This window comes from Pecten maximus, chromosome 16 (assembly GCF_902652985.1).
Source record: "Pecten maximus chromosome 16, xPecMax1.1, whole genome shotgun sequence".
In the NCBI taxonomy this organism is placed as follows: Eukaryota; Metazoa; Mollusca; class Bivalvia; order Pectinida; family Pectinidae; genus Pecten; species Pecten maximus.
The window spans coordinates 35,522,802-35,535,016 of NC_047030.1; the positions used below are offsets into that span (position 1 = coordinate 35,522,802).

The 12,215-nt window shown below is 35.5% G+C and overlaps 1 protein-coding gene across 1 annotated transcript in view; it reads left to right on the forward strand.

The window, feature by feature from the left end:
- LOC117344806 overlaps nucleotides 1-10,055 on the forward strand; it is a 37,525-nt gene extending 27,470 nt beyond the window's left edge. The window contains exons 10-14 of the mRNA XM_033907632.1: nucleotides 1,119-1,181; nucleotides 3,731-3,760; nucleotides 4,376-4,405; nucleotides 7,681-9,648; nucleotides 9,859-10,055. Coding sequence (XP_033763523.1) covers nucleotides 1,119-1,181; nucleotides 3,731-3,760; nucleotides 4,376-4,405; nucleotides 7,681-9,648; nucleotides 9,859-10,055 — 2,288 coding nt within the window. The remainder of the gene's footprint in view (nucleotides 1-1,118; nucleotides 1,182-3,730; nucleotides 3,761-4,375; nucleotides 4,406-7,680; nucleotides 9,649-9,858) is intronic.
- Nucleotides 10,056-12,215: the final 2,160 nt, after the last annotated feature.

The window sequence follows — 12,215 nt, forward strand, 5'->3', positions numbered from 1 at the left end:
ATGGCCAACAGGCAGCCATTATCACTAAATCTCAAATTTAATATATAGGTTCCCCTTGTTTGAAAAGTACTGAGGGGATGTCTCTCAATTTACACAGATTAGTAAGGGGAAGGGGAAAATAGAGAGATCATTCTGACATGGAACCTATAAAGATCGTTCAATAGTGGGCATTGAGATCCTTCTGGGATCTCTTGTTTAATTAAGAGGAAGAAGAGAAAAGATCAGCCTTAAAATTATCCAATAAAGGTCACCCTCTGGTCTTTAAAAAAAATTCATTTGAATACTGAAAGTCTCAGGGTAATGGTATGTGTTCAAATCTTTCAATGACTTCAGAAAATATCACTTACAACTGATGACGATTGGTCGATGGTCTACATCAAGATCCATCTGAGATGTTGTGTTTAGATGTTAGAGTATTTATAATAGATACAACATCAACTTCAATGTTTAGTTTGTACAGTGATATATGTTTGTCTTTGTGTAGGGAGAGACAGCTTAAATAGTAGGAAATGATATTGTGATATGGAAGTATTCCGCTGTGATTACTGAAATATAGGTGAGAGATGCGGGCCCTCTGCACCTCTTGTAATAAATACAGGATACTTGATGTTTTACTACATTAATTTCAATATCAAGTCTGTACAATGACACATGTTTGTATTTTTAGCAGAAGTTAGTCTGTACAATGACATATGTTTGTATTTGTAGCAGAAGTCAGTCTGTACAATGACATATGTTTGTATTTATAGCAGAAGTCAGTCTGTACAATGACATATGTTTGTATTTATAGCAGAAGTCAGTCTGTACAATGACACGTGTTTGTATTTATAGCAGAAGTCAGTCTGTACAATGACACATGTTTGTATTTATAGCAGAAGTCAGTCTGTACAATGACATATGTTTGTATTTATAGCAGAAGTCAGTCTGTACAATGACATATGTTTGTATTTATAGCAGAAGTCAGTCTGTACAATGACATATGTTTGTATTTATAGCGGAAGTCAGTCTGTACGATGACATATGTTTGTATTTATAGCAGAAGTCAGTCTGTACAATGACATATGTTTGTATTTATAGCAGAAGTCAGTCTGTACAATGACATATGTTTGTATTTACAGCGGAAGTCAGTGACGTAAAGGACAGGCAAGACACCATAACAAAAGATGTGGATACCTTAAAGGGTAAGATATGTTTGATGTAGATACAAAAATAATATAAATGGAGGGTCCAGCAAGCCCAGTAATTTGGAAAAGATATATTTGCTTGATGGTCATGAAAAGATGAATGCCAAAGATTATGTTTACACCCAAAAGGACTTATTCATTGGATCATCACATAGGAAATGGTAGAAATATGCTTTATATAGATATAGTAAATAAATACACTGATACTTAAAATAATAAGGCACCCAGGAACACTTACCCTGTTCTTGAGTTGAATTAAGGGATAAACCCTAATTTGGGATTCAGTCTCGTGACCCAGTGATTAACCCTAAGATGGGATTCAGTCTCGTGACCCAGTGATTAACCCTAAGATGGGATTCAGTCTCGTGACCCAGTGATTAACCCTAAGTTGGGATTTAGTCTCGTGACCCAATGATTAACCCTAAGATGGGATTTAGTCTCGTGACCCAATGATAAACCCTAATTTGGGATTCAGTCTCGTGACCCAGTGATTAACCCTAAGATGGGATTCAGTCTCGTGACCCAGTGATTAACCCCAAGATGGGATTTAGTCTCGTGACCAAGTGATAAACCCTAATTTGGGATTCAGTCTCGTGACCCAGTGATTAACCCTAAGATGGGATTCAGTCTCGTGACCCAGTGATTAACCCTAAGATAGGATTCAGTCTCGTGACCCAGTGATTAACCCTAAGATGGGATTTAGTCTCGCGACCAAGTGATTAACCCTAAGTTGGGATTTAGTCTCGTGACCCAGTGATTAACCCTAAGATGTGATTTAGTCTCGTGACCAAGTGATTAATCCTAAGATGGGATTCAGTCTCGTGACCAAGTGATTAACCCTAAGATGGGATTTAGTCTCGTGACCCAATGATAAACCCTAATTTGGGATTCAGTCTCGTGACCCAGTGATTAACCCTAAGATGGGATTCAGTCTCGTGACCCAGTGATTAACCCCAAGATGGGATTTAGTCTCGTGACCAAGTGATAAACCCTAATTTGGGATTCAGTCTCGTGACCCAGTGATTAACCCTAAGATGGGATTCAGTCTCGTGACCCAGTGATTAACCCTAAGATAGGATTCAGTCTCGTGACCCAGTGATTAACCCTAAGATGGGATTTAGTCTCGCGACCAAGTGATTAACCCTAAGTTGGGATTTAGTCTCGTGACCCAGTGATTAACCCTAAGATGTGATTTAGTCTCGTGACCAAGTGATTAATCCTAAGATGGGATTCAGTCTCGTGACCAAGTGATTAACCCTAAGATGGGATTCAGTCTCGCGACCAAGTGATTAACCCTAAATTGGGATTTAGTCTCGTGACCCAGGGATTAACCCTAAGATGGGATTTAGTCTCGTGACCCAGGGATTAACCCTAAGATGGGATTTAGTCTCGTGACCCAGGGATTAACCCTAAGATGGGATTTAGTCTTGTTTTCTTAGGTCCACTGGCAGCCATCTTGAAAAACACATTTTAAACTTCTGCTTCAGTCACACTGGAACCATTGAGCTGAAAATTGGTAGGAATGTTAAGGAAGTGGAGCCGATAAAGTGCGATTATTTTTCGACCTCGTAAAAATTTTGACATGGCAGTCATAGCAGCCATTTTGTTACATGATTGCGCAATCATCAATTTTTGAACAACACCTAGCTATTTCAAACTTCTCAAGTTCCACCAGTGGGATTCAACTCAAACTTGGCCACAATGATTCTGAAATGGTCCTGTACAAGTTTTTGTTATTTTTCGGGTTGGTCTGAAATCCAAGATATGGCCAACAGTGCCACTTTACTGGCTACCGAGTATGTATGCTACAACAGTACAAGGGTTTTTAGAGTCCTATGACCCATGGGCCTCTGGTTTGAGAAGCATAGGAGGGATAAGATGAAGGTTATATTAAACACAATATGATATTAATGAGTGTGATGTTTCGATGACTTAACTGTCACCTTTATCAGACTAATGACCAATGTCCGAGACACTACATATGTCATTACCCACCTGGAGAAAATGTTCCAGAGTACAGGAAAGATATTTTTTCAAACATCACAAAACAAAATGGCCTACAGGTGGTCATCTTGGATTTTGGCAATTGAAGTTTTGTTATCGCTACTTCTTAAAAGTACTGGATGGATATTTATCAAACTTTACAGGAAGTTCCCCTTGGTCCTTAGTTGTGCCCATTTTGATTTTGAGTCTGATTTTGGCGAAATTGACGCCATCTTGGATTTTGATGGTCTAAGTTTATTATTTCCGTATTTGTGAGAAAGCTCTTCATAGACCTTTCTTAGATTTCATAGTAAAGTATTCGTCAACATCAGATGATCAAAAGGAAAACATGAAAAGAAAGAAAAAGTAGAGAAAAGGTCTATCATACAACAAATACATATCATTCAATGGTGGGTACCAAGATTCTTCTGGGATCTTTTGTTATATCAAAGAAAGTTTTAATGGACTAAATGTATTTGTTTCATCAACATTTCATTGCTCAATTCTAATTCATTGGCATTATTTGTGATATATTTAATCAGGGAGATCGTTTTATTTTACAGAAAGGAATTCTAAGCTGACGGCCATGATTGGTGAGTTTATTACATTTTTTTGGTCGAATGAAATAAAGTATTTCAAACTGCTGTATGTTTTTAGTACCGATAACTTTTTAGCCCACTATCCTCAGATGGTGGTGGGCTATTCAAATCACCCTACGCCTGTGGTCCATCGTCTGTAATCAATCGTTGTCATCACTATTTCTTGAAAATGCTTGGTTGGATATTTCTCAAACTTCACATGTAGGTTTCACTCAGTTGCTTTTTGTACCAATTCAATTTTGAAACTGATCAGGGAAAAAAGGCTAACAGGCCGCCATCTTGGAATATGATGGCCAAAGTATTAAATTTATGAGTGATTCTGAAAAGCTCTTAGATCGATCTTTCAGAATTCATGTTAAGGTTATTGATGTCATTAGATCATAAAGAAAAGAGAAAAGATTGGAAAAGAAGAGAAAAGATGTGTTTTACATAGAACCAATAGAGATCATTCAATTGTTGGTGTCAACATCCTTCTAGGATCTCCTGTTTTATTAAGCAAAATTTTTCACAAACTACGTTTTTGTGTTTCAAAAACATTTTCTCGCTCAGCTCTAATTCATATTCATTATTTGTGATATATTTAATAAAAGATATCCTCTTGTTTTACAGAAAGGGATCCTAAGTTGGCAGCCATGATTAGTGAGTTTGCTGAATGAGGTTGAATGTGAAGATATATTCTTGTTGCAAGAGAGATCCAGCGTGCCAGTCATATTGACCAACTTATTCAGGGACAGTAACATGTGAAACAAGTTAAAACATTGATATTTACAAGACCACACAACATACAGGTTTGGTATATAAAATTAATCATTAATGTAGTCATCCACCAAAGGTCAAGGTCAGGTGTTGCTTGATCTTTAATATGGTTGATTATACAGTAACTAAATTAATATAAAGAATTCATGACAGAGAAACCTGTATTTCCTGTCAAATCAGAGAGATAAAGAAGGTATATAGATCGTCTCCATCTCTCAGTCCGTAACTCTTATCTCAGTGTTTCGGATAGATTTTCCAGTCAAAGGTCAAGAACACTGTTACTACATGTAGAAAATTATTTTTACCAGAACATCTTGAGTACTGTAATTTCATTTACAATGTTACACCCAGGTTAAGTTCGGGTTTAGAGGAACACATGTAGTGGGTATGAAAATGTCTACGAATGACAAAGTCGCTGGGTTTGTTCTTTAACATATTTTTGGATCGAAGAGATTAAAACATTCTGAACACGTACAATAAAAAATTTCTTATTTAAGTCTAAATCTACATGTAAATCTCACATCACACACAACATGCTCTCCCTATAGACCCACCCTCATTTACACAAATGGATCAAACTGATCAAATCAAAATACCAGATACAAACAGGATATTTCCAGTAAAAATAAATATTGTGCATTAATGCAAGTACATGTACACTGTTATACCACCTTGAATAGAGAAGAATATCAAACATTTTAAACATATTCAACAAATTATTAAAACACAATAATCATAATTTGATCTTTAAATCATACTTACAATCCACACTGGGAAATTTTAGTTTTGTAAATATATGAATTGAATTAAAAATCAGTCTAATTAAGAGGGTGGACAAACGACAAGTTTTCTACAAAGGTCAATTAAAAATGGTCTGCCACACAAAGAAACATATTCTAAATACATACGAAAACAACTTTAACATCAAAGTCTGTTGTTATAAGAACTGTCACATGTCCAGTCTGTTGGTGACCACAACTTATACACACACATACATGTACACCACACAGACAAAGGAACATGCATGCTGATAAATTAATTGTTCGCACAGGTAAAAAGTAGTACGATAGTTTTATTCTATTACAATACCACGGACAGGTAAAACGTAGAATGATAGTTTTACTCTATTATAATACCACGGACAGGTAAAACGTAGTACAATAGTTTTATTATAATACCACGAACGGGTAAAATGTAGTTCAATAGTTTTACTATACTATAATACCACGGACAGGTAAAACGTAGAATGATAGATTTACTCTATTATAATACCACGGACAGGTAAAACGTAGTTCAATAGTTTTACTCTATTGTAATATCACAGACAGGTAAAACTTAGTACAATAGTTTTACTCTATTATAATACCATGGACAGTTAAAACGTAGTACAATAGTTTTACTCTATTATAATACCACGCACAAGTAAAACGTAGTACAATAGTTTTACTCTATTAAAATACCACGGACAGGTAAAACGTAGTATGATAGTTTTACTCTATTATAATACCACGGACAGGTAAAACATAGTATGATAGATTTACTCTATTATAATACCACGGACAGGTAAAACGAAAAATACAATAGTTTTACTCTATTATAATAGCACGGACAGGTAAAACGTAGTGCAAAAGTTTTACTCTATTATAATACCACGGACAGGTAAAATGTAGTACAATTGTTTTACTCTATTATAATACCACGGACAGGTAAAACATAGTATGATAGATTTACTCTATTATAATACCACGGACAGGTAAAACTTAGTACAATAGTTTTACTCTATTATAATACCACGGACAGGTAAAACGTAGTACAGTAGTTTTATTATAATATCACGGACAGGTAAAATGTAGTACAATTGTTTTACTCTATTATAATATCACGGACAGGTAAAATGTAGTACAATAGTTTTATTATAATATCATGGACAGGTAAAACGTAGTACAATAGTTTTACTCTATTATAATACCATCCACAGGTAAAACGTAGTACAATAGTTTTACTCTATTATAATACCACGGACAGGTAAAACGTAATACAATAGTTTTACTCTATTATAATACCACGGACAGGTAAAACGTAGTACAGTAGTTTTATTATAATACCACGGACAGGTAAAACGTAGTACAATAGTTTTACTCTATTATAATATCACGGACAGGTAAAACGTAGTACAATAGTTTTACTCTATTATAATACCACGGACAGGTAAAACGTAGTACAATAGTTTTACTCTATTATAATACCACGGACAGGTAAAACGTAGTACAGTAGTTTTATTATAATATCACGGACAGGTAAAACGTAGTACAATAGTTTTATTATAATATCACGGACATGTAAAACGTAGTACAGTAGTTTTATTATAATATCACGGACAGGTAAAACGTAGTACAATAGTTTTACTCTATTATAATACCACGGACAGGTAAAACGTAGTATGATAGTTTTACTCTATTATAATACCACGGACAGGTAAAACGTAATACAATAGTTTTACTCTATTATAATACCACGGACAGGTAAAACGTAGTACAATAGTTTTACTCTATTATAATACCACGGACAGGTAAAACGTAGTACAGTAGTTTTATTATAATATCACGGACAGGTAAAATGTAGTACAATTGTTTTACTCTATTATAATATCACGGACAGGTAAAATGTAGTACAATAGTTTTATTATAATATCACGGACAGGTAAAATGTAGTACAATTGTTTTACTCTATTATAATACCACGGACAGGTAAAACATAGTATGATAGTTTTACTCTATTATAATACCACGGACAGGTAAAACGTAATACAATAGTTTTACTCTATTATAATACCACGGACAGGTAAAATGTAGTGCAAAAGTTTTACTCTATGATAATACCACGGACAGGTAAAATGTAGTACAGTAGTTTTACTCTATTATAATACCACGGACACAACACAAACCATACAATGATTATTGAAACTATTTACTACATACAAATGTACATATTCATTACATATAATTCATAACACACACATTGTGAGAGCCTTGCTGACATGTCAGTTCTGCCACCTAATCTTGTTTTTACAAAATTTACTGTTCCCTTCAGGGTACTTGTAATTGTTGGCTATTTGATAGAAATGTTTAATCTTAGTGTTCATTAATTTTTCATTGTAGAAACAACAAGAGCTAAGATAGAGGGAGATCGACAAAGCTACCATTTTATTGCCACCAAAAGTTTCCATGAAGCTCAGAAAAAACTGAAGAACAGGATAGTTGTAATGAAGGGAAACACAGGAGATGGGAAGTCGTCTATTGCCATGGAACTTCTCCGTTTCCTGTGCTGTGATGAGGAGGGTCAACAGAAACAGCCACTGGAACTACACAAAATAAAGGACGTGGATTTGGTGGCACCAGAGTCTGGATTAGTTATCTATTTCGATGATATTTTTGGCAAGAATGTTGTGTGTAAAGGAGATGTAGATAAATGGGAGAAAAGAGAAGAATGTATTCTTTCAAAACTGTGTGAAAGTGAGAACTCTGAGGGCAATATCCTTGTCATGACCATCCGTAGTGAAATTTTAAATTCTTTAGATAGTTCTTTTTCGAAAAAAATATTCACTGAAGAGAACATTGTTGATCTCAGTGAATACAAAGATGAAGAAGAAAAACGGAAATTATTAAGGTTGTATGAACCAAAAGATAAATTTGATAGATGGACAGATGATGAAGAGAAAGAGATCTTCAAGTTATGTCCTGACATTGGGTTTCCCCAATGTTGTAGATTATTCAGGGACATACCTACTTTGCAAGCAGAAAGGGTCAACTTCTTTAGAAGACCTTTTCATTTTTTGAAATCTTGTTTAGCTATATTAGAGGATGGAAAATTTTATGGGCTGCTGTATCTGTTCCTCAATGGAGGCAAAGTGATGGAAAATGATTTAGACCCTTCTAACGAAAATGTTGATAAAACATTGTTAGAAGCAGCATTTGCTGTTGATGTAGTCAAAGTTGATCCAACAAATGAACTTGTTTACAACAAGGGGAGGAAAGCTGAATTTGTGAAGGAGTCGTTAGAAAGTCTGTTGGGTTCTCTGGTGAAAAAAGGGTCCACCAAAAAACAAGGCAGATTTTCTTGTTACAAATTCAGTCACGACTCCATTGAGGAAACTGTGGCACTTCTGTATGGAGAGAAAACTCCCATTGGCTACATACAGAATTGTCCCTGCAAGTTACTCAGTTATATAACTACAACAAAAAACACCTCAAACAGAATAGTTATATCATCTGATGATCAAACCAATGCCATGTATAAACGTATCGTCAAAGAGATGAAAGAGTGTAACTCTGTTGATCCTAAAAGGTACTGGTATTCTAGTGAGTGGGAATATTTAGTTAAATTAGATGTATGGACAGATTGCCAGTTTCTACAGGGATTTGTCAGATACCTAAGTGGTCAGACAGGATTTGTCCGATGGCTAAGTGGTCAGAATGTTGACAACAGTTTGTACCACAAGATAAAACATGCCTTGTTTAATCAAGCATGCTCTACTGGTTCAGATGAATGTGCTTTGTTTCTCCTGTCTGAAGGTGTTAAACCTGACAAGAAGACACCATTTCGTGTGGTGAAGGGTGGGAGTGTACAACTACTAAATAAACTACTTAAGTGTAAAGTCATCACTCCTACAGCGAGGGCAGACTGGTCACGATCATCAGATAGATATGATCTAATTAACAAGATCAATGTCCTACAGCAGGCATGTTTGTTTGAGAGAGAAGAGATGGTGACAATGTTGTGTGACACTTATCCACACTTGGTACCTGAGACTGATAACGGGAGACGAAGCACGCTCCTTCTTGTGGTACAGACAGGAAACTGTGGTATATTTCAGACAGTGGAGACATTGATACTTAAATCATTGTGTAGAGATAAAGTACAACGTAAGTGTGAGATAGAAGATGGTCGTGATGTACATAGGAGTTGTGTGTGTGGTCAGTACATGTCACAGTTAGTGGACAGGTTTGGGTTTACAGTATTACATTATAGTTGTATGTATGGACACAGGGAGCTTAGTTTATACCTGTGTCAGTGTTACCCAGCACTAACTACAGCTGTAAATGACGACGGGTATACAATATTACATGGTAGTTGTATACAGGGACACAGGGAGCTTAGTTTATACCTGTGTCAGTGTTACCCAGCACTAACTACAGCTGTAACTAAGGACGGGTGTACAATATTACATGTTAGTTGTAGTTGGGGACACATGGAGCTTAGTTTAGAGCTGTGTAAGTTATACCCAGCACTAACTACAGCTGTAACTAAGGACGGGTATAATTGTCTTCATCTCATAGCCGAGAGGACATCAGATGTAGACTGGTTCACTGATTGTGAACGTCACGTAAAACTGAACGTAGAGAAAACAGGAGGTAAGTATGACATCACGACCATACTTACTAATGACGGGAAATCTGTTTTAGACCGGGCAAAGGAACGGACAGAGGAGGGGAGAAAGTTGTATGACCATCTTGTTCAAGTGTTTGCTAAATAAAACTAAATATTCCCATTAATTTATGTTCACTAAATTGTATAAAATGATGTAGAACTAAACAAAGGGAAAGTTTAGGAAAACTTTGTATCCTCGTCGCTGTTAAAAAACAATGTCACACTTTAGAAAATAGTGTCACGGTGACAGTTAAATAATGTCAGTTAGAATTATAATTGGATGAACACTTGAAATGTTGAACAAAAGCAAAGTGTTCTAAAGAAAATATAAACATATTATATAGATGTGATGATATGTGTTGGTAATGTCAAGGAATTGTCAGGTTGTAAATCGTACACAGAATGTATGAATGTTGTCAGAATGAATCTGTTTACAAAGGTCGGCAGTCATAGAAGTTTTCATCGTCATTGTTTACTAAATGAAGTACTAAATATTCACACTTCTGTACATTGACTTGTGTGGCATGATGTAGAGCCAAACAGAGATAAAATTGAGGAGACATTTGTACTCTCGTCACAATTTACAAAATGTAAAACAAAAATCGGTAAATGTAGAAAGTTTTCTTCGCCGATAGGGGGTGTCCTCGGGTAGGTCCGAGTGAAAGGAGGGTGGTGATACGGGTCCTCCTAAAGACATGAACGGACCTGAAAGGACCTGAATCTGTACCTGAATGGGTTTTAAAGGTGTTTATTGATTATAAAAGTGTTATTTCTCAGTGTTTTATGCAAGAATGGGTGTTATTACACCATTTTCATTCAAAAAAACAAATTTGAATGATGTTTTTTAAAGCTCGATAAATGAGTCGCTAATCCAACGACAAACAAGGCGGATCAGAATGGGATCGAGTGGACCTATAAACTGTGTATATAGTTTCACTGCAGACATACTCCCACTTTTTTGGACACTAAAGGACAGAGTCCGCCTGGCAACTATAATATCTTTAATATTTTTGTTCATTAAAATGATATCAGACAACTATTCCAGTGGCAGAGGAATTAGTTGAATTTATTTATTTTTATTTATTTTTTCAACTGTTTTTACATTTTAAAATGTTTTAGCTTATACATTTTATACGTAGCTATTACGTAATTATTTAAATAAGCTGGGTACATTAGCCCTCACATATCAATAAATTACTTTTTATAAGTATTAGACAGCTTACAAAATTTCCTCCTCCTTTTCATGTTAAATCCTTTGTTTTTTTATTAAATTTCTATTGCCGCTTTTTTCTGCATTTTTTCTTATATACTTTTGATACGCATACACTAGTATAAGATAAAAACCTGCATACACTATAGGGACACCCCGGACCATCTATACCTCCAGCCAAGCCCGGCAAAAGGACAAAGTACTGTACCTTACGGAAGCAGTGACGTCCTCGACTGTCGGGTGTAACTGGTGGCCTTAGACCCGGGGTACATAACAGGCACATTATATATCGCCCCTTATTTGAACACCAACATACGACAATAATCTCACTCTTGAACACACATATATATCTACCGATATTTTTTGTAAAAATAACCTAAAATATATATAAAGATAAATTTTTAATATAATTATATAGTAAGCCTCTTGGCTCCCTTCGGTCGCCCTCCCACGACAAAAAACTATAACGTGGGATAATTTTACACCACCATAGAGCGACTGGCGTACATGGGATTGTCCACAACGGCAATGAATGTGACATGCATGTTATTTCCAAAAGTGGATTAACATTTGAAAAGGCTTGGAATCAGTTGAAGAATTTGGTAACAAATTACAAAATTTTGGTCCTCCACTTGGGTTATGATGAATTGGCTAAAAGGGAAACTGATGAAAAAGTTCTTTCAAAGTACCAAACTCTTGTAAAAAATGTCTGTTTTTTCAGTCGATAGGTATTCATTAGTGCTTTAAATAATAAATAGGTTTTCATCTGCAGCCCGCCTTGTGCGTATAAATGCTCGGATGTAAATAATTAATCATTAACATTTCAAATGACCAAGAGTTCTACATTTTTTTTCTAAAGTTTTATTATTTGTTGAATACTCACACGGGCATGTCTAGGCTCCCATTCAGGCCCAACCAATCCCGTTCAGGTCGACAATGTTTGTTGGTTCGATTAGCGACTCGTTTACATAACTTTCTCAAAATATACTGAAACGAAAAAGAAACGCAACATGGAAAATTGTGATTAATTTTGTATCAAATATACATATCTGTATA